This window comes from Macaca nemestrina, chromosome 13 (assembly GCF_043159975.1).
Source record: "Macaca nemestrina isolate mMacNem1 chromosome 13, mMacNem.hap1, whole genome shotgun sequence".
Taxonomy (NCBI): domain Eukaryota; kingdom Metazoa; phylum Chordata; class Mammalia; order Primates; family Cercopithecidae; genus Macaca; species Macaca nemestrina.
In genome coordinates this window covers 106,064,019-106,087,746 of record NC_092137.1, presented here as the reverse complement: position 1 = coordinate 106,087,746, position 23,728 = coordinate 106,064,019, and the positions used below count along the sequence as shown (strand labels likewise).

Sequence of the window (23,728 nt, the reverse complement as noted above, 5' to 3'; positions counted from 1 at the left end):
TAAACCCCCAAATCTTAATTATTTGCTGTGAGAGGATTACAGTATTACAGTTCACACATTACATTTCTGCCTTTGCATTGACAGTACTTTTAAATGTCTTCAATAACTTATCATTTTGTAAAACACCAAGTAAACTGTAATGGTCCATATGAAAACCCACTTACACTTAAGATACATCTAAGTTACCAAAGCCTAGTCTTTCTCCTATAACTCACAGGAGTGGTAGCAACAATGATGACAAGGAATAAAGAACTACCCTGTTCTCTATAATCGAGTTAACTTCACTTTCAGAAAGTTTCCTAACTCTGTTGTTGCAAGTGCCCACGGAAGGGTGAAGAACCCAGGTATGGGAGCTAATCCTAGAGGAGCCCAAGGATCAAAGGGCTCTTATTCTGATGTCAGGAAGAAATGGCATGCCTATCATTACAGTGGACAATGATTCTGTTTCAAAGCATACTTTGGGGTCTGGTCCCTTATTTGCTTTCACATGATAACTAAGAAGCAAACTCAAAACAAACAAACAAAAAACAAAACAGAAGACTCCCTATTATAAAATATATTAGGTGGTCCGATTTAACAGTTTACTTTTTTTTTTTCTTTTTTGATGGAGTCTCACTCTATTGCCCAGGCTGGAGTGCACTGGCACGATCCTGGCTCACTGCAACCTCTGTCTCCCAGGCTCAAGCGATTCCCTTGCCTCAGCCTCCCGAGTAGCTGGGACTACAGGTGTGTACCACCATGCCCAGCTAATTTTTGTATTTTTGGTAGAGATGGGGTTTCACCATATTGGCCAGGGTGGTCTCGAACTGCTAACCTCAAGTGATCCGCCTGCCTTGGCCTCCCAAAGTGCTGGGATTACAGTCATGAACCACCGTGCCTGGCAATAGTTTACTTCTGATGTTTAACTTCAAAGTTAGGAGTTGTTCCACCAGAGGATTAATTATAAGCCTAGAAAATGAACTTGCTCCCTGCTTAAAGAATCCAAACAAGCTGAGGAAGTTTCTTGATCTGACAATGGCCTCAATTATACCTTATCTTCACTACAACAGACAAGACTACCAACCAATCTAATATCTTCGGGCCACCAAACTTCTTGTCTCCAAGTCTTCAAGAAAGAGTGCCTTTTTCCCAATAACACCATAGAATAAACTTGTAAATATAACTTCTGGACTGATAGATCAGGGGTTGGCAAACTTTCAGCTTCACTACCTGTTTCTGTAAATACAGTTTTACTGTAACACCAATTACATCCATTCATTTACATACTGTCTTAGTTGTGACAGAGACAACATGGCCTACAAAGGTGAAAAGATTCACTAACTGATCCTTTATGAAAAGGATGGCTGACTCCTGTGATAGATTATGTTTACCTTGGTTTTGGCCTTTAATTTTATTTAGTAGGAATGGGGGAACCAAAAAGATTATTCAGTATGTATTTAAAAACGACTATTATTATGTACTGAATTCTATCAGTCAAAGGTTGTGGAAATTTTTTTTGTCTCCTTCATTATATAAGTACCTACATAACATCCTCAATTTTGCTTCTTGGCTTAAAAATCTAAAATATTTATTGTCTTGTCCTTTATAGAAAATGCTTACCAATCCCTGATCTACAGAACACAACAAAAAAGCAAGAAAACGACTGAAAAACAGATCCAGAAAAAGCAACCATCATTTGAGAAAAAGAACTCGAAAATTAAAAAATACACAAAGATATTCAAAATGTATTCAAAAACAATGTTAGCCATCAAAACAAGAATAAGATCTCAGTTAAATTGTAATTTATGAAATGATGATAAATAGAAACAGAGGAAATATCTTGGGATACAAAGAAAAAAGAGATAAAAAGTAAGAGATCTGTCTCATATAAAAGGATGTAAGTAAATAATCTCACCACAATAGCACTAAGCAGAACAAAAAAAGATTCACAGTCTCATAGAATTAAGAATGCCAAGAATGAAGAGAAGAGCCTTAAAGCTTCCAGAGAAAACGGGATACTTACAAAGATACTAGAATGAAATTGGTAAGACTTCACCTTTGTAACACTGGATAGTAGAAGACAAAGGAGCAGTAACCTCAAACTTAATCCTCTTTCAGCCAAACTATCTATCAACAATGAGGATAAATTCAAGATATTCTCAGAAATGTGAACAAGAACTCAAAAAATCTGTCTTCCATGCATCCCTACATATGTGTGTATGCCAACCACTGAGAAACCAACAGCCAGAAAATGATACTTTAAAAAAATTATTCACAATAGTTTCATTAAACACTTAGCAATAAATATAACAAAAGGTATATAAGATGTGAGATATCTACAAAGAAAGTTATAGGAATATCTTATTTTAATGTCCTTCATTTTACCGTGTGTCACAAATAACGCATTTCTTTACAAATTGAAGGTCTGTGGCAACCCTGCGTTGAACAAGTCTGTTGGCGCCATTTTTCGAAAAGCATGTGCTCACTGTGTCTGTGCCACATTTTGATAATTCTCGCGATATTTCAAACTTTTTTGTTATTACTATATCTATTACAGTGATCTGTGGTCAGTGGTCTTTGATGTTAATAATTTTTTAATTTTATTTTTATTATTATTATTTTTTGAGACGGAGTCTTGCTCTGTCGCCCAGGCTCGAGTGCAGTGGCACAATCTCGGCTCACTGCAAGCTCCGCCTCCTGGGTTCATGCCATTCTCCTGCCTCAGCCTCCTGAGTAGCTGGGACTACAGGTGCCCGCCACCACAACCGGCTAATTTTTTTTTTTTTTTTGTATTTTTAGTAGAGATGGGGTTTCACCGTGTTAGCCAGGATGGTCTCGATCTCCTGACCTCGTGATCCTCCCGCCTCGGCCTCCCAAAGTGCTGGGATTGTAGGCGTGAGCCACCGCGCCTGGTTACTACTGTAATTTTTGAGGGAGTGCCATGAACCATGCCCACATAAGATGGAGAACTTAATCAATAAATGTTGCATGTGTTCTGACTGCTCCACCAACCATCCTGTCTCCTGTTTCTCTCCCTCCCTCTCTCCTCAGGCTTCCCTATTCCCTGAGACACTAAGATAGTGAAGTTAGACTAATTAATAACCCTACAATGACTTCTAAGTGTTCAAGTGAAAGGAAGAGTCATATGTCTCTATTGAAATCAAAAGCTAGACATGATTAAACTTAGCGAGGAAGGCATGTCAAAAGCCGAGACAAGCTGAAAGCTAGGCCTCAGAAGTCAAATAGCCAGCTTGTGAATGCAAAGGGAAGGTTCTTGAAGGAAATTAAAAGTGCTACTCCAATGAACACACTAATGATATGAACACAAAACAGCCTTATTGCTGGTATAGAGAAAGTTGTATTGGTCTGGAGAGAAGATCAGACCAGTCACAACATTCCCTTAAGCCAAAGCCTGATCCAGGGCAAGGCCCTAACTCTCTTCAAATCTGTGAAGGTGGAAAAAGGTGAGGAAGCTACAGAAGAAAAGTGAAGTTAGCAGAGGTTGGTTCTTGAGGTTTATGAATAGACAATGTCTCCATCACGTAAAAGTGCATGATAGGCCAGGCACAGTGGTTCACGCCTGTAATCCCAGCACTTTGGGAGGCCGAGGCGGGCAGATCACTTGAGGTCAAGGGTTCAAGACCAGCCTGGCCAACACGGTGAAACCCTGTCTCTGCTAAAAATACAAAAATTAGCCAGGTATGATGGTGCACACCTGTAGTCCCAGCTACTCGGGAGGCTGAGGCAAGAGAATCGCTTGAACCCAGAAGGCAGAGGATGCAGTGAGTCAAGTCACGCCAATGCACTCCAGCCTGGGCAACAGAGCAAGGCTCTGTGTCAAAAAAAAAAAAAAAAAGAAAAAAAAGTGCATGATGAAGCAACAAGTGCTGATGTAAAAGCTGTAAATTATCCAGAAGATCTAGCTAAGATCATTGATGAAGGTGGCTACACTAAACAACAGATTTTCAAAGTAAATGAAACAGCATTATATTGGAAGAAGATGTCACCTAGGACTAGAGAGAAGTCAATACCTCACTTCAAAGCTTCAAAGAATACCCTGACTTCACCACTACAATCTATGCATGTAATCCAAAATTGCACTTGCACCCTGTAAATTTATACAAATAAAATACTTTAAAAGGTTTCAAAAAGACAGGTTAACTCTTGTTAGGAGCTAATGCAGCTGGTGACTTTAAGGTGAAACCAATGCTCATTTACCAGTCTGAAAATTCTAGGGCCCTTAAAAGTATACACTAAATATACTCTGCCTGTGCTCTATATATGGAGCAACAAAGCCTAGATGGCAGTATATCCGTTTACAGCATGGTTTACCGAATATTTTAAGCCCACTGTTGAGACCTACTGCTCAGAAAAAATACCCTTTTCAAAATATTACTGCTCATTGACAATGCACCCAGTCACCCAAGAGCTCTGATGGAGATGCATGTTTCCATGTCCACAAACACAACATCCATTCTGCAGCTTATGGATCAAGGAATTGACTTTCAAGTCTTAAGAATGAAATACACTTTTTAAGGTTATAGTTGCCATAGAACGTGATTTCTCTGATGGATCTGGGCAGAGTAAATTGAAAACCTAGAAAGGATTCACCATTTTAGCTGCCATTAGGAACATTCGTGATTCATGGCAGAAGGTCAAATGTCAATATTAACAGGAGTTTGAAAGTTGATTGCAACTCTCAGGGATGACTGAGGAGTTCAAGACTTCAGTAGAGGAAGTAATTTCAGGTGTGGTCGAAATAGCAAGAAAACTAGAATTAGAAGTGGAGATTGAAGATGTGACTGAATTGCTGCAACTTCATGATCAAACTTGAACAGATGAGAAGCTGCTTCTTATGAGTGAGCAAAGTGGTTTCCTGAGATGCAATCTGTATCTGGTGAAGCTGCTATGAACATTGTTGAAATGACAACAGATTTAGAATATTATATAAACCTAGTTGATAAAGCAGTGGCAGGGGTTGAGAGGATTGACTCCAATTTTGAAAGAAGTTCTACTGTGGGTAAAATGCTATCAAACAGCATCACATACTACAGAGAAATCTTTTGTAAAAGGAGAAGTCAACTGAGGTGACAGACTTTACTGCTGTCCTATTTTAAGAAATTGCCAGAGCAATCACCACCCTGAGCAGCCATCAACACTGAGGCGAGACCCTCTGCCATCAAAATGATGACTCGCTGATTGTTAACATTTTTTAGCAACAAAGAATTTTTAATTAAGATATATACTGTTTTCTAAGATATAGTAGTATTGCACACCTAACAGACTACAGTATAGTATAAATATAACTTTTATATGCACTGGGAAACCAAAACATTCCTGTGCCTAGCTTTACTGCAATATTTGCTTTATTGTGGTGGTATGAAATCAAACCCTCAATATCTCTGAGGTAATGCTCTTTCTTAACTTGCAAAGTGTTTACCTGGGCGTTCTCTTTTAAATAAGCTGTGGTCGGGCATTGTGGCTCACATCTGTAATCCCAGCACTTTGGGAGGCCGAGGCGGGCAGATCTCGAGGTCAGGAGTTCGAGACCAGCCTGGCCAACATGGCAAAACCCTATCTCTACTAAAAATACAAAAATTAGCCAGGCAAGGTGGGTGGCAGTCACCTGTAATCCCAGCTACTCAGGAGGCTGAGACAGGAGAACTGCTTGAACCTGGGAGGTGGAGGTTGCAGTGAGCCAAGATTTCGCCACTTTACCTGCAGCCTGTGCAACAGAGCGAGACTCTGTCTCAAAAATAAGTAAGTTAATTAATTAGCTGTGATATTTATTTGACAATGTATTCACCTTTTGTGTACTTGTGAGTGAAGAGCCTGCGCTGAAGCAAGCCTGGTTGGGAATAACCTAGGAGTCCATCTTCTCACAATACTGTTTTGTGGAAACTACATAAGACAGTTGTAGAATGTTGTTTCTGCCTGTCTGCTGTGCAAGGTTATAACATATAATACAAAGACTGGAGGAGCTAAAAGTGGGCATAAAAGACTGAGGCCTATGTGACTCAAGTAGTAGAGAAAACTTGTGGGAAGTTGAAGTTGCAATTTCTTGCCGTCAACCTTGGCTCTCATCTTTGGAAGCCACACAGGCCCCAGAGGGCAAAAGAAGCTGCTTACTTGGGTAGCTCAGAGGCTTCCAAGAAGATGAAGATACTGTACCTGCTTTATCTTCTGTCCTGTATTCTTTTATAAAGCTAAGGAGGCTGGGCATGGTGGCTCAAACCTGTACTCCCAGCACTTTGGAAGGCCAAGGCTGGCGGATCACTTGAGCTTAGGAGTTTGAGACCAGCCTGGACAACATGGTGAAACCCCATCTCTGCTAAAAATACAAAAATTAGCCAGGTGTGGTGGCACGTGCCTGTAGTCCCAGCTACTCGGGAGGCTGAGGTGGGAAAATTGCTTAAACCCGGGAGGAGGAGGCTGCAGTGAACCAAGCACGCTACCGCACTCCAGCCTGGGCGACAGAGACTCCATCTCAAAAATAAATAAATAAATGAATAAATAAGCAAGCTAAGTAAAAGATATACTATTAAAAGTATATTTCTGTCTTATGAGTCTCGGTGACAATTTAACCCATTCTTCCATAGTGTGTTAAAACTCAATTTTTTTTTTTTTTTTTTTGAGACGGAGTTTCGCTCTTGTTGTCCAGACTGGAGTGCAATAGCACGATATGAGCTCACCGTAACCTCCGCCTCCCGGGTTCAAGCAATTCTCCTGCCTCGGCCTCCCGAGTAATAGGCACCTGCCACCATGCCTGGCTAATTTTGTATTTTTAGTAGAGATGGGGTTTCTCCATGTTCAAAAACAGAAAAGAAGGGCAAGACGGGAATAGACATTATCTGTGTTATGGGTTGAACTGTGCCCTCCTAAAATTCTTATAATGAACTTCTAATCCCTAATACCTCAGAATGTGATCTTTTCTGGAAATAGGGCCACTGCAAGTGTAATTAATTAAGATTAGGTCATTAGAGTGGGCCCAGTTCAATGACTGAGTTCCTTATAAAAAATGGAAATTCGTCCGGGCACAGTAGCTCAGGCCTATAATCCCAGCACTTTGGGGAGGCCGAGGTGGTCAGATCACTTGACCCCAGGAGTTCGAGACCAGCCTGGGCAACATGGCAAAACCCATGTACGTCTTGTCTCTACAAAAAATACAAAAATTAGCCGGGCGTGGTGGTGCACACCTGTAATCCCAGTTACTTGGGAGGCTGAGAATTGCTTGACTCCAGAAGGAGGCTGCAGTGAGCAGAGATCGTGCCACTGCACTCCAACCTGAGTGACAGAGCGAGACTCTGCCTCAAAAAATAGGAAATTCAGACAGTTCAGACCCAGGCATGCAGGGAGAACACCATGTGAATATGAAGGCAGAAATCAGGATGATACTTTTGCAAGCCAGCACCAAAGACTGCCAGTACTCCATCAGGAGCTGGGGAGAGGAATGAATAGATTCTTCCCCACAGCCCTCAGAAGGAACCGACCCTGCCAACACCTTGTGCTGGGACCTCCAGCCTCCAGATCCTTGAGACAATAAAGTTCTGGGGTTTTTTTTTTTTTTTTTTTGAGACTGAGTCTGGCTCTGTCGCCCAGACTGGAGTGCAGTGGCCGGATCTGGGCTCACTGCAAGCTCCGCCTCCCGGGTTCCCGCCATTCTCCTGCCTCAGCCTCCGGAGTAGCTGGGACCACAGGCGCCCGCCACCTCGCCCGGCTAGTTTTTTGTATTTTTTTTTAGTAGAGACGGGGTTTCACCGTGTTAGCCAGAATGGTCTCGATCTCCTGACCTTGTGATCCGCCCGTCTCAGCCTCCCAAAGTGCTGGGATTACAGGCTTGAGCCACCGCGCCCGGCTGGTTTTTTTTTTTTTGAGACGGCGTCTCGCTCTGTCGTCCAGGCTGGAGTGCAGTGGCGGGATTTTGGCTTAATGCAACCTCCGCCTCCCGGGTTCAAGCGATTCTTCTGCCTCAGCCTCTCTAGTAGCTGGGACTACAGGCGTACAGGTGCGTGTCATCATGCCCAGCTAATTTTTTTTTGTATTTTCAGTAGAGACGGGGTTTCACCATATTGGCCAGGCTGGTCTTAAACTCCTGACCTCATGATCCACCCACCTCAGCCTCCCAAAGTGCTGGCATTTACAGGCATGAGCCACTGCACCCAGCTTAAGCCACCTGGTCTGTGGTACTTTGTTATAGCAGCCCTAATGAACTAATACGGGCTTTAAGCTATATAAATCACTAAGGTTGGTTAAGTTAACAAATCATAACCCTCAAAAATGTCAACCCAACTTGAAAGCAGCTTTTGAAACTGTTTACAATCCATTTTGGAAACAACAAAAACCAAAATAAAGGCAATTATTAAAAATAGGTCATGTTAAATGACAATAATGTTATTGAATAATAATTTCTTTAAAAAGTATAACCAGGTTTCTTTGATATAAGTAACTGGGTCCCGAATGCTGGTTAAAATGAGACAAGTAGGATCCTTCATTAATTTCTCATATCCATTTCTATCTGTTTTTTCTTTTTTTGTTGTTCCATGTGAAACTGAGAAAAAAAAATATGTGTTTTCAACTTAAACAGTTGTCAACTTAATCTTACTTTTTTGGGAATTTGCTCGTGCTCCAGTTTAATTTTCTCCTCTTGTGTTTCTTCAACTTCTGCATCATCTATTTCATCATCGATTCTGCAAAAATATCAAATAACACAAAAGGGTTTTTTCAACCTGAAGAGTTTATACCACAGTGTTACAATTCGCTGCTTTGGCTTGTCTTCACCTTGCCCTCAAATAAATTACAAATTCAAATTCTACACCAAATACTCCAGGTAATATACAAAATTATGATGACCAATAAATGTCAATATATGTTTACGAATAACCTATAAAACTAAAATTTTAGATTACACCACCTTAATGTTCAAGCATTAGCAGCTATATAAATCATTCATTCATCCATCATTCCATTAATTCAACTGGCTCCAGGCCTTAGGCCCTGGACTACAACAATGAAAAATACAGACCCTGTCACTGTCTTCTGAGAGCTTTCTATCTGCTTGGGAGAAAAAAATAAAGCTATTTCAATATGGTATACGTAAGTATAGGGGCATATACGCAGAACACAACCCAGACTTGGGGACCAGAGGCATTCAGAGCCTAAATGATACTTATGAGTTAGCCAACAAAGAGGAGAGAGGAATGTGAGGGAGAAGGGTATTTTAGGCAGAATGCAGAGTGCCTTTTGAGATTAGGAGCGAGACAAACACATTTAAGTGTAAAGACGAAAAGAAGAACTGTTTTTAGATTTACAGGACTGAGAAGTTGACCATGCATATATATAACAGTCTAAGACAATTACTTGAGGATATTCCAGTGAAACTAAATATGAACCCAAGAGGGATGGGAAATAAAAGAAACTGGTAAACAAAGAAGCCAATAAAATGTATAGGTGTATCTAAATAATGGTTGATACTAGAGATACAGGGAGCTGAAGAAAATAGTGTCTTAGTAAGTGGGACTACTGAACACAAGATTGGAAAAAGCTGTGAATTAAAATATGAGTTATACACCAGATAAAGGCAAGGAATTGGGCAATATGTCCCATCTCAAGGAAACATGTTACAAAGGGAAAGCACTGACAGCACAAGGAGAATGTGAACAGTGGCGCTCTGGCTATTCTTTCAAAGTTACAGGAGTTCAGGCTTCACAGCTTTGTCCAATTCAACAGTTTACACTGACTCAGAGCTCCTGAGTTACATCCATCAGATGAGGTACCAAGTTGTGAGCCTTCTACCGAAGCCACCATTACAAGAATCAAAAATCCCAAATACTTGTGAACCTTTATTGCTATACTTTCCAGTAATGAATCACCTCATGGAGTAGGAGGCAACCTCTCCTTAGGCAGAGGAATAATGACGATAATGACCTCGATAGCAGTAACAGCATCATCCAACACTTGAATGATGCTTACTCTGTGCCAGATGCTGCTCCATACACGTAACACTTATCACAAACAACAGTGTTATGACATACATACTAAAAGCCCATTTTACGGATGAGAAAACAATCACAGAAAGGATATGTAACTTGTCACAGAGCTAATACATGGTGGAGCTGAGATCTGAGCCCCAGCAGGCAGGCAGGGCTCCCAAGTATGTGCCCTACAATCACACTATTATTCAACACTGCCCATTCTAAATAGATGTCTACTTTCACTATGAAGGTCTATAATACTCAGCACCCATATTAGACCTATGAGCAGGATAGGACAGAGTTGACCACCTCTTCTGTGTAAAACATGTTCTTTACTTAGCTTCAGAGATAGTGGGCTCTTCTAGTTTCTTCTTTCCTCACAGCTACAACTTGTCAGTCTCCTTTGTTGGTTCCTCATCTTCACAAATTTAAAAGTCAGTTCTCACCTCTTCTCTTCTTTGTCTATATTCTCATTCTAGGCTATCACTTTCTATATCATCACTATGAATATCATCCGTATGTAGCTGATTTCAATATCCAAGTCTCTAACCCAAACCCCTCCTCTTAAAACCAAACAGAGCTAACTTCCTACTCAGCATAACCACCTGAACATCTACTAGACATATGTAATCTTAAAACATCCAACACTGAACTCTTGCTCTTCTCTCTGAAGCCTAATCCTTCTTGCTATCTAAATCGGCAACGCCATCCCTCTCAAGATCCCCACCAAAACCTTAAAGTCAATCTTGATTCCTCTCTTACATCCCCATCCAATCTCGGAGGAAATCCAGTTTGTTCTATCTTCAACATACCCACATTTGACCACTTCTTGCCACTAATACAACAATCTGAGCTGCTCTGGCACCCCTACATTCTACTCTCAACACAACTAGAAAGACCCTGCTAAAATATTTCAAATGTCACTCTGCTGAAAAACCCTCCAATGGTCTGTTGTCTCATTCAGAGTAAAAGCCAAAGTCCTTATTTTGGCACCTACCAGTTACTCCATGATTGGGCTCCCATAACCCTACCCCAATACCTCGCAGACTTCCAAGTCCCTCTTACTCCACCCCAGCTGTCTTTCTGGCCACTTTGCTCCCCTAACCCAATCACACCAAGCTCACTTCCCCTGAGGACCTTTACACAGACTCCTCTCCACTCCTCGAGACTATGAAACCCCCTCACCTCCTTCAGGTCCCTACACAGGTTTTTAAAACTTACCAACGTTATCAGTGAGGCTTTCCTTATCTACCTTCTTAAAATATCTACACCCTCCCGGCCGGGCACGGTGGCTCACACCTGTAATCCCAGCACTCTGGGAGACCGAGGTGGGGGGATCACGAGGTCAGGAGATCGAGACCATCCTGGCTAACATGGTGAAACCCCGTCTCTATTAATACAAAAAAAATTAGTCGGGTGTGGTGGCAGGCGCCTGTGGTCCCAGCTACTCCGGAGGCTGAGGCAGGAGAATGGTGCGAAAGCGAAAGGTGGAGCTTACAGCAAGCTGAGATTGCGCCACTGCACTCCAGCCTGGGCGACAGAGCAAGACTCCGTCTCAAAAAATAAATACATAAATAAAAATAAATAAAAATAAATAAATAAAAAAATCTGCCCCCTCCCTACCATCCCACCAGTACTTATTTTCCCCTTAGCCTTCATTCATTTTCTCAGGGTATTTAAATACGATATATTTATGTATTGTTTGTCTCCCCCTCCCCCTAATAACGTAAATTCATTAGTACAGAAATTTTCATCTCTTGTTCATTTACCGCTATATCCCCAAGGCCATAGCAGGTGCTGAATACGATTTTTTGAATGAATGAGAAGTACTCCCATCACAAATTACTAGGAAAAAAACCAGAAACCATATGAGAAAAGACTGATTCATTTGACTGGATAAAACAAAACCACAACATCCCCATTCCTTTATACCTTGAAAAATAATGCCATAGGCATGACAATTGGGAGTAAAGTACTCTCAAATAAGAGATCCTAGAATTTGAAAAAGACCAAAAAGAAGAAAAATGGGCAAATAATATGGACAGCTCACCATACTTCCATACCATCCTTCACCCATCATTTTGGCAAAATTCCAAGTGTCTTTTATGTATTGCAGTCAAGTTTTTGGGAATGGAATTTTCGTCCAATACACTTTCAAACTGATAGCTGCTGTTGGGATTTTTACATGTTGTTATCTTTTTTTTTTGGTGATGAATTCTTATGTATTTTACAACGTATCAATTAGTTCCAGTTATTTTTCTTAGTAAATGATATCATCTGCAAGTAATTAGAGTGTCTCTTTCCAATATTTATAGGCCTTATTTTAGTCATTTTGCATGAGAAGCTTGGTGATAAAATCATGGGTCCTGGACATAGTTTTTCCATTTCCACAGTGCAATCTCGGCAGGTTATTTAGCCTCTCCGTGCCTCATTTTCCCATTTGTAAAACAAAGACAGCATCATCTTCTCTTTAAGTTTGTTTTGAGGATTAAATGATTTCATGTAAAGCACGAGGTAAAGCTCTGGATGATCAGTTAAAATTTGAGATAGAGTGAACAGCTGAGCAATATCGAGAGGTAAAATCAACCATAATTGGAAATATATCTCAGTTGAGGGAAATAAAAGACGTAGGTTTAAGAACAAAGATAGTTTTTAGCATTTCAAATTCAAAGAATAAAAAGAATGAACATCTATCTGGGTGTAAGCACTATGCACTGCTCCAAAAATGAAATCTACAAATTAGGGCCATTTGACCAAAAGTCTCCTTTGCTTTTCCAACCTAATGGAAATTTTAAGTCCAAATGATGTCTGTTGCTTTATTGTGGTCTTTAGGGTCTTTCCATGCCAATCGGTGGACTAATGGCAGAGTATTCCCTATTCTTTACCTTTTAATAAACTTGTGGTTTCGTCCTTTCTACAGAAAAGAGCCTAGCATGTGTCAGTGAAAAAGGTCCAATCAGTGTCCTCTGGGAGTTTACGGTCTCGTGGAACCAAGCAATAGTAAAGACAGACGCTACCGGACCACAGAAGCGGGCTCCTAACCCGCAGCTGTGCAGAGAAAGGGGCGCATCCCGGAGCCTTCTCGCTTCCACCCCGCTCCCCCGCCCAGGCTCTCGGCAGCCCCGGCAGTGGCGGCCTACGCCTGAGCCCCGTGTTCGGCTTCTGCTCCCACCCGGACCCTGCACGACCTCTATAGGTCAGACGGTGGCGTCCGGCCGGCCCACGTGCTCCCCACGGGCTCTCCCGACGCGGCCCGGACGTGGTTCCGGACGGCCTCCAATCCTGAAGAAACTAAGAGGCGGAGTCCCGCTGAGCCCCTGCATTCAAAGGATGAAAAGATGGGGGATCACCTTTCGTCAGAGTCCGTGGCCGTTTTGCCGAGGGCCGGGTTGGGGGGTTTTGAGAAAAGATTCTCAAAATCCATGACCCAGACAGGTCCTCCCTTTCGCGAGCCGGGAAACTACAGAGTAACAACCCGAGAGAGTGACAACTGGGACGCGACAGGACGGACCCAGAGCCGCACCAGGGCCACAGGCTCCGCCCCGCGCAGCCTCAGCCACCCCGCACATGCGCCGAGCCGCCCTCCGCGACTCTGGGCAAGCCCGCTCCTTCCCTGCCACCTTCGCCTCGGCTCTGCGCAGGCGCCGCCGCTGTTGCCCTTCCGTAGGCTTTTTCGTCTATTACCTCAGATAGTAGACTTTAATTTAATTAAATTACTTAATTTATTATTTATTTATTTATTTATTTTGAGACAGAGTCTAGCTCTGTCGTCCGGGCTGGAGCGCAGTGGCATGATCTCGGCTCACTGCAACCTCCGCCTCCCGGGTTCAAGCAAGTCTCCAGCCTCAGCCTCCTGAGTAGCTGGAATTACAGGTGCGTGCTACCACGCCCGGCTAATTTTTGTATTTTTAGTAGATACGGGGTTTCGCCATGTTGGTCATATTTTTAGTAGAGACGGAGTTTCACCATGTTGGCCAGGATGGTCTCGATTTCTTGACCTTGTCATCCGCCCGCCCCGGCCTTCCAAAGTGCTCGGATTACAGGCGTGAGCCACCCCGACCGGCCCCAGCCCAGAATTTTTAAAAGGATTTGTTAGGATTCTGCTTTCACCTTGGTGAAAACTGTTCCATCAAAATCACAGTATTTCTAAGGGATGGTAGTAACAGCTAACATTGATCTGAGCACTCCACTACTATTCCTTAGAAATAGCGTTTCATATGTTAGCTAACTTAATCCTCACAACAGCCCTGTAAAAGATGTTCTATTACCATCCACATTTTTGAAATGAATAAGCAGATATGTAGTCTGGTAATGTAACTTGTAGGGTCTCTACAATTGAATGGGATTAAAATGAATACACAAGTAACCTCAAGACCGAAAAGTCCATTAAAAAGTACCAAATACTAAGAGGATTCAGAAGAGGGAAAAAATTGCATCCAGTTGGGAAGGCTTCTTGAGAAGGGAGTATTTGGGCTGGGTCTTGAGATATTTCCATAGGAAAAGATGAAGTTAAGAGTAAATGGACATTCCAAGTAGAGAGAATTGTATTAAGGCAGGAAAACAGAGCATGCTGTTGCAGAACGGGGAATTGCTCAGTTTTGCTCAGTGTAATACCATTTAAGGCAATAGTAGAAAGGAAGGCGCAAACCCTAGGTTGGGCCAATGATAGAGAACCTGACTTGCTTCTGTAAGTGAAGGAACTGATTCTTGGCATGAGTCAGGATCCCTCTACCAATTAGTGAAGGGAACTATATGAAGCCAGACATCTTCCCTGGGGAAATTCTACTTTCCTGTGTTGTTTATGTTATAGGCAATCACCTATGGAACATGAATCATTACTAAAAATGGAGAGGAAAAAATGAATTAAGGAAATGAAAACTAGAATTACTCCCTCTTTAGCAGGAAGCACTATTATAGAACTCAGATGGTTACTATACACATTTTTTTATATAAAATGTCCAGCATACAGCAAAAGATAACCAGACACAAATGAAAATTCGATTAGCAGGTAAAAAGCAGCTAAAACATCTGACCTGCAAAGGCATCAGACACTAGCATTTTCAGACAAAGACTATATAAAAGGCTACATATGTTTGTGTTAGATTGATGCCAAAAATGGCCCCAAATTCTCCTACTTTTCCTGTATCCATGTCCTTTGCGGTGTGACTTTGCAGCTCCTCCCACAAAGAGGTAGGATCGGTTTCACCTCCTCTTTAATCTAAGTTGACTTTGCCTGATAGAACAGCTTGTTTTAGCTAGTAGAATGCAGAAGTGGCCTGCCAATACCAAGCCAAGGCCCCAAGGGGCTTTGTATGTGTCTGCTCTCTCTTCTATGCCTGCTTTCTTCAGGACAATAAGTTCAGGCTACCCTGCTGACGATAAGGGAGAGACATGTGGAAGATAAGGCAAATGGAGGAGAGCGAAAACACCCAGTCAACAGCTAGCAAAACCCTAAAAGCAAAGCCTCCTAGGCAGCATACAGCTGAGCACACACATGATGAAGTCCTGCAGAGAACCGAAGACTCTCAGATGATCCCAGTCCAAATTACTAACCCACATTAATTGTGAGCTAAATAAATGGTTCCTGTTTTAAGTCACTAAGTTTTTAAATAGTTTACTATATGGTAATATCTAACTAATAAAAAAGAAACTATAAAAAATGTCATAGAGGAACTGGGGAGAAGTAACCAAGTAGAACTTCTAGAAATAAAAAATATAATCCTGAAAATTTAAAAAATCAGTGGATGGGGCCGGGCGCAGTGGCTCACACCTGTAATCCCAGCACTTTGGGAGGCCAACGTCAGTGGATCACGAGGTCAAGATAAAGAGACCGTCCTGCCAACATGGTGAAACCCCGTCTGTACTAAAAATACAAAAATTAGCTGGGCAGGATGGCGCGCACCTGTAGGCCCAGCTACTTGGGAGTCTGAGGCAGGATAATCGCTTGAACCTGGAAGGCGGAGGTTGCAGTGAGCCGACATCGCGCCACTGCACTCCAGCCTGGCGATAGAGTGAGACTCCGTCTAAAAAAAACCGAAAAAACAAAAAACAAAATCAGTGGATGGTGTGGTCATATTAAAACGTGTTCAAAAATTCCTTAACACTTCTCCCTGCAAAAGGTGGAGACTTAGTCCCCTCTTCTTTAATGTGGATAGGGTTTACTGATTTATTTCTAACAAATACAATGTGGCAAAAGTGATGATGCATGATTTGTGAGGTCGTAAGAAGACATTGTAGTTTCTGCCTTATTCTCTTGAATCATCTGCATGAAGGGAAGTCAGTCACCATGTCCTGAATCACTCAGGCGCCTGTGGAGAGCCAGCCGTTTGGGTGAGGTACCTTGGAAACAGATCTCCCAGCACTAAGCAAGCCGGAAGCCATCTTGACAGCAATCCCATGAGAAACTGTGGGACAGAACCACCCAGCTAAGCAGCTCACAGATTCATGACCCATAGAGGATATAAGAAGATCAATGTTGGGCCAGTTGTGGCGTCTCACGCCTGTAATCCCAGCACTTTGGGAGGCTGAGGCAGGTGGATCACCTCGAGTCAGGAGTTTGAGACCAGCCTGGCCAACACGGTGAAACCCCATCTCTACTAGAAATACAAAATTAGCTGGGCATGGTGGCACATGCCTGTAGTCCCAGCTACTTGGGAGGCTGAGGCAGGAGAATCGCTTGAACCTGCGAGGCAGAGTTTGCAGTGAGCCTAGATCATGCCATTGCACTCCATGGGCAACAAGAGTGAAACTCCATCTCAAAAAAAATAATAATAACAAAGAAGATCAATGGTTTTTTTTTAACCACAAAGTTTTAGGCTAATTTGCTATCCTGTATAGCAATAGATAAATGAAATTCCCTATTATTATAAAGCAGCTGGCCTAAACATAAAATTATCATATGACCCAGCAATTCCACTCCTAGGTATATACCCAAAAGAATTGAAAACAGGGACTGAAACATATATTTGTACATTCATGTTAATTGCAGCATTATTCACAATAGACAAAAGGTAGAAACAAACCAAGCGTGCATCCACTGATTAATGGATAAATAAAACGTGATACACACATAGGATATTATTTACCCATAAAAAGGAATGAGGCTCTGATACATGCTGTCAGAACTGAATTTTGTATCCTGGCTGAACTTTGAAAATGGTATGCTAAGTTAAATAAGTCAGGCACAAAAGGACAAATATTGTATGATTCCACTTATACGAAATATGTAGAATAGAGAATTGTATAGCGACAGACAGTAGATTAGAGGTTACCAGGGACTGAGAGGGGGTGAAACGGGGAATTGTTGCTTAAAAGTGACAGAATTTCTGTTTGAGGTGTTGGGAAAGTTTGGAAATACATAATGGTGGTGGTTGCACAACAATGTGAATGTAACTAATGTCATTGAATTATACACTTAAAAATGGCTAGTTGCTCACTCCTGTAATCCCAGCACTTTGGGAGGCCAAGGTGGGTGGATCATCTGAGGTCAGGAGTTCGAGACCAGCCTGACCAACATGATGAAACCCCGTCTCTACTAACAATCCAAAAATTAGCCAGGCAGGGTGGCAGGCGCCTGTAATCCCAGCTACTGGGGAGGCTGAGGCAGGAAAATCGCTTAAACCTGAGAGGTGGAGGTGAGTAGGTGGTAGTGAACCGAGATGGCGCCATTGCACTCCAGCCTGGGCGACAGAGTGAGACAGCATGAGAGTCCCTCTCAAAAAAAAAAAAAAAAAAAAAAAGGTTGAAATGGCAAATTTTATATTTCTTTTACCAAAATAAAATAAAGCAGCTGACATGTTAAAATGGTGAAATGGCCTGTGATAACTCAGTTCCAGTATGAGCTAGGTATAATACCTCATGAGTTTGTGCTATAAATCAGCAATCACCAATACGTGGTGCTGTTTCTCCCATAGCCAGGAGACACGGGGTCTGGGAATCAAAGCTTGCAAGTGGGAGTAGATCCTCTCTGTATTATTCCTAGTGATGCCCTAGAATAATGTTTGCTTCCTATCTCCACAACTTTGGGCTCTGCTGGTTTAGAGCAGACTTTTTCAACCTCAACATTATTGTCATTTCGGCCTGGATGTTTGGGAACAGTCTTGCGCACTGTAGGAAGCTTGGCGGCATCCCTGGCCTCTACCGCTAGATGTCAGTAGCGGCTGTTCCCCAGTTGTGGCAACCCAAAATGTCTCCAGACATTACCAAGGGTCCTCTTGGGGGAGCAAAATCTTCCTCACCTTGAGAACCACCGGTGTAGAGTTAATCCCGAAAGTAGGAATGTTTGCCTCAAGGAGCATGACAATGAGTCCATTAAACTTGAGGTTGAGACTGCCGTTTGACCACCTTGGGTTCCTCATGCCAGGGAATTAACAGGTAAAGAAGGGGCTTACTGTATTGGCAGGGGTGATTAATCCTAACTAACAAGTTATCCTGACCACACAGTGAAGTTAAGGAAGAGGATGTCTAGAATGCAGGTGATTTCCCGGGCAGGGGACTCAGTAATCCTAAGTTCCATGATTGAAGTTAATAGAAACCACCACCACCACAGGCAGCGGTGAAAGTGCCCCAAACGCTTCAGGCAAACCACCTGTTATCGGAAGGCGGGTACTTGAGTGTAAGTTGTCGTGGTCCTTGGTATTTTCAACAAAGAATTAGACAAAACTCACAAACGAAGTGACAAAGGAATGAAACACACGAACGAAGCAGCAAAAGTAGGAATGCATGAAAGCGAGAAAGCACTCCACAGGGTGGGAATGGGCCACAGCAAGCAGCTCAAGGGCCCAGTTGCGAAGTTTTCTGGGTTTTAAGTACTCCTTTTGAGGTGCCTATAGATGAAGGATTTGGTCTCTGGCTAATTAAAGGCTGAGGTGTATTGGCACCCTATGCAGATGAAGCGATGGTCCCTACTAGGCCCTCGGCCAATCCAGGGCACTTTCCTTTTCCATCTGAGATGTGGTAGAGGGGAGAGAGTTGTAGGGAGAGTAGCCTTTGATCCTTTGCTACTCTGGTGTGAGGAGATGCGGGGGCGGGGCGGGGTTCCTTTTGGTTCAGCTTTAGGATATTTACAGTAATTGGTCTTAGGGTCCGTTTCCCCCAGACCCAGGTGTTTTCCTTTTGATCCAGCTTTGAGAAGTCAGCGTGAATTGGCCTCAGATTCCCTGCCCCCAGACCTTGGTGTTTTTCCTTGATTCAGCATGAATTGGCCTTAAGTTCCCTGCCTCTAGACCCTATTCTCCTGCCTCACACCCAGCAAGGAGTCAAGACCAGCTTGGGAGAGCAAAGAGAACATGGCAAAGGGTAGGAGCAGAAGGTGGTTGTACAAATATCAGCTGCAACTGATACAGGAGCTTAAAAGAAATTGTTTAGGCTGTTAGTGAGGGTAAGAGAGTCCTCAGTAAGGTTTCCCTTTTAATAAAAAAGCAGCTCCAAAATCATTTCTTTTCTAACAAAGAGCAGCCTGAAAAATCAAGCAGCAGACATAGAAAAGCAAGCTAGAACCTTGCAGAGGTAAATGCCGGCAGCTGTGCCAATAGAAAAGGGCTACCTAGGAGCCAGGCATATTCAACATGGAGGCTGCATCTTTCCTTTTCTTTGTCACCACATGTATAGTCAGGGAACAGACAATATGGCGCCAGTCACGCAGCAAACCCATCTGCATAATCAAAGGTTAGGGTGAGTTTGCTAGCTTCTTCAAGCACCATATAAATGGCACACCTGGTCCAACCAATCCTTTGCACCCTGTGTAAATCAGATACCACCTCCTCAAGCTCATCTATAAAACCACATCTCTCTCTGAACCTGGAAATTTTGGGGACCCCTTCCTCTGCACAAGGCAGCTTTTCTCTTTCTTTCACCTATTAAACTTCTGCTCTTAAACTCAGTCCTTGTGTGTCTGCATCCTTGATTTCCTTGGCATGAGACAATGAACCTCAGGAATTACCCCAAACGAATGATGCTGCTTCCCAACTACATGACCAGTAGCAAAAATGATTGCAATATTTATGAATATATCATTCTTAATTTGATATAAATTTGTGGAAATATGGGTGTAGAAATACACACACATAGACACACACACACATATATATTTAAAATTTTCCCTTCTACTATTCCCCTACCATCGGACACAAAATATGTTAATAGTAGTTAACTTTATATCTCATTTAAGTTATAGGATATAAAAGGAGGCATGTGACTGATCTAAAAGAAGAATTCAAAGAAGAATGAACATCACCCAAAAGTGAAAAAGGTATGTTTTGTCCTTTCTTGGGAAAATAGGTAGCATGTTTTTGGTTGAATGGGGGATTGTTGCATCATGTTAGGCTGAGGCATGACTTTGCTATTGCTTTTATCTGAAAACTAAATACGGGTTAAAGAGACATTTATAGGTACCTAGTTAAAAAGTGTATACTTGAACCAGGCACAGTGGCTCACGCCTGTAATCCCAGCACTTTGGGAGGCTGAAGTGGGCAGATCACGAGGTCAGGAGATCGAGACTATCCTGGCCAACATGGTGAAACCCCCTCTCCGCTGAAATACAAAAAATTAGCCAGGCATGGTGGCAGGCTCCTGTAGTCCTAGTTACTCAGGAAGCTGAGGCAGGGGAATCGCTTGAACCCAGGAGGCAGAGGTTGCAGTAAGCCGAGATCACTCCACTGCACTCCAGCCTGGTGACAGCACAAGACTTTGTCTCAAAAAAAAAGTGTATACTTGGTGATTTTGTAACATGTCATCTTAGTGTATACTTGGTGATCTTGTAACATGTCATCTTAGCTAGGCTAACCCATGTTTTCCAGGATTCTTATCCTGCATTTTTCTAGTTAGGGTGAACCACAAGATAGATTTTGCATAAAATTTGGGAGGTGGAAGTAAAACAGCAGCTATATTGCTTTTTACATTCGGGAGGTCAGTGAAGGGGCAGAAGATGCTATTGCAACTCATGCACATTGTTGTTTACTGATTTACCTTGTTGATATGGGACAGCAACAAGACCTGATATAACTCACCCCAGATCCTCCTTCAGATTTTCTAAATTCTGGGCCAAGCATGTCTTTAGTTCCATGATAAAGGGCTCAAGATTCTCCTGCACAACACCTACATCATTAAAGTAGACCAGACTAAGACACTAATACAGGTTCTGGTTTATGCTCAGGGATTCTAGTTTGTCCTCATTCTCCCCACTTTACATCCAAATTCCCTTCCTGAATATGTGCCTTGCAGATTTTAAAAGTTTTTTAGACAAGGTCTTGCTCCATCTGTGGCAAAATTATAGCTCACTGCATTCCCTTGGGGTGTCACTGTGTTGCCCAGCCTGGTTTCAAACTCCTGGTCTCAGCAATCCTCCTACCTCATCCTCCCAAAGTACTGGGATTACAGGCATAAGCCACTGTGCCTGGCCCCACCTTGTAGCTCTGAAGCTCCAATATCAGACAAGATCTTTACAGACTGTTTTAAACAGCTCCCACAATTGCATAAGGTCAAATCCCTGTAAATCTAGCTAGCTATCATCTGTCATCTATCTATCTATCTATCTATATTCTAGTGATTCTGATTATCCGATTAGACTTTGAGTAATAAGATGGCATCAATAGAGTAGACAGGGTTTAAAAGAAAATTGTGAACTGGAAGATAAGTCAGAAGAAATTATCCAGAGTACATCATAGAGAGACTGCCACCCAAAAAAGGGAGGTTACAGAAGAGATTATTATAAAAACATAAATAATATATTTAAATGCCTAACATATAACTAATAATAATTATAAGAAGAGAAGAAAAAAAGAATGAGGAGAAGGACATATTTGAAAAGAAAAGACTGGCCGGGTGTGGTGGTTCACGCCTGTATTCCCAGCACTTTGGGAGACTGACACGGGTGGATCTCTTGAGGTCAGGAGTTCAAGACCAACATGGTGAAATACTGTCTCTACTAAAAATACAAAATAGCCAGGCGTGGGGGCTCACACCTGTAATCCTAGCTACTCGGGAGGCTGAGGCAGGAGAATCACTTGAACCTAGGAGGTGGAGGTTGCAGTGAGCCAAGATTGTGCCACTGCACTGCAACCTGGGTGACAGAGCAAGACTCTGTCTCAAAAAAAAAAAAAAAAAAGAAAAGAAAGAAAAGAAAAGGCTGAGACTTTTCCAAATTGTTGAAACTCACCAATTTACAGATCAATACATTAAACAAATACTAGGCAGGATAATTAAAAGAAATCCAGACTAAGACACACCATACTGAAACTACAGAAAAGCAGAGAAAATATGTAAAATAGCCACAGAAAAGTTTTAAAAGTTTACCTTCAGAATAACGACAATTAGACTGCCAGTTGTCTTTACAACAGCAACAAGGGAATCCAGAAGACAATAAAATTGTATCTTCAATAAATTGAAAGAAAATAAAACTTCCAAACTAGAATTAATTCTATACCTTGAAACTATATTATTCAAAAATGGAGGTGATCTATAAGATATATTTAGGAAAACAAAAACAGAGAGGTCACTATGAGCAAATTAGGAGAATTCTGAATAAATTTAGAAATTAGAATGAATTTGATAGCAGCAAATCTTAGGTGAAAGGTTTGAGTTATAAGAAAAAAATGGAGAATGAAGAAACTGATCATTCTAAGTAAATATTTAGTGAATAGAACAATATTACTAAGGTATTTGGTGGTTAAAATTTATATATATTGGGATTTCTGGTTCTGAGTAACATAGTAAAGGCACACTATATCCCCTGAATATAGGTTTACCTAGATAGGATGCATGGAATTGTTTGCAGACTCTAGAAAATAATTAAAGGAGGTGTATTGGTGATGAAGATGAGAATTCAAAGTACCACTGAAATAGTGTTAAGGTTTTTTTTTTTTTTTTTTTTTTTTTTGAGACGGAGTCTCGCTCTGTCGCCTGGGCTGGAGTGCAGTGGCCGGATCTCCGCTCACTGCAAGCTCCGCCTCCCGGGTTTACGCCATTCTCCTGCCTCAGCCTCCCGAGTAGCTGGGACTACAGGCGCCCGCCACCTCGCCCGGCTAGGTTTTTGTATTTTTTAGTAGAGACTAGTGTTAAGTTTTTAATTTTCTTTTTTCTGTGGTCCTCCTGCCACCAAGCCCAGACATAGGTACAATTGCAAACGTGTGCAGAAGTGGGGGCTAACTGAAGCTCAAGCTTTCTGGTTGGACAACCAAAAACTAAAGCTCCAGGGACCTGAAAAATTTCTAGGAGACCATAATGAAGAAGGGGCCTAGAAAAGTGACATCATCAATTTCTGAACCCCTGGGCTTACCACTGAGTTGTGCATGCATGGATGTGATCATAGTTGGCATGCCAAAGACTTTTGAGAGTTGAATAGACATAATTCATCCATGTCCTGACTGGTCCCTGGTAGTACAGATCTAAGATTCAAATAGCATTGCAGAGGCATTCAGTTGAACAGGCACTGGAATCGCAGTGGGTAGAAATCGAGGCCTGAACCTAACCAGGTCTATTACCTATAAAAACAAAAACATAAACATTCTGCATAAGATTTAACCAAGATCCAGAGGCTTTATAGCATATTATTATTCCTAATCTCCAGGATACAATTCAGACTTATTTGGCATATGAAGAACCAGGAAAATCTCAAATTGCCTGGGAAAAGACAATCAACAAATGCCAAAGCTGTGATGACTTATATGTTGGAATTATCTGACAGACTTTGAAACAGCTCTTTATAAAAATGCTACACTAAATGCCCTTGAAACAAATGGAAAAAGTAGAGCATCTCAGTAAAAAAAGAGAAGACATAAAGA

The 23,728-nt window shown here is 42.0% G+C and overlaps 2 protein-coding genes across 4 annotated transcripts in view; one reads left to right on the top strand and one right to left on the bottom strand.

Annotated features, from left to right (window-relative positions):
- The window catches only part of LOC105471798 (fibulin 7), a 109,458-nt gene extending 96,420 nt beyond the window's left edge, over window positions 1–13,038 (top strand). The window contains exon 8 of one of the 2 annotated variants that reach the window (XM_071077096.1): window positions 12,871–13,038. In XM_071077096.1, the coding sequence (XP_070933197.1) occupies window positions 12,871–12,895 (25 nt within the window). In that variant the 3' untranslated portion in view covers window positions 12,896–13,038. Of the gene's footprint in view, window positions 1–1,588; window positions 2,547–12,870 lie in introns of those variants that run through there. The other variant, XM_071077095.1, reaches the window with a different exon arrangement.
- Window positions 1–13,503, bottom strand: part of LOC105471799 (zinc finger CCCH-type containing 8) — a 41,799-nt gene extending 28,296 nt beyond the window's left edge. Inside the window, exons 1-2 of one of the 2 annotated variants that reach the window (XM_071077097.1) lie at window positions 13,301–13,503; window positions 8,582–8,666 (exon numbers count right to left, since the gene is read on the bottom strand). In XM_071077097.1, coding sequence (XP_070933198.1) covers window positions 8,582–8,666; window positions 13,301–13,374 — 159 coding nt within the window. In that variant the 5' untranslated portion in view covers window positions 13,375–13,503. The remainder of the gene's footprint in view (window positions 1–8,581; window positions 8,667–13,300) is intronic. The other variant, XM_011724537.3, reaches the window with a different exon arrangement.
- Between the last annotated feature and the right edge of the window lie 10,225 nt (window positions 13,504–23,728).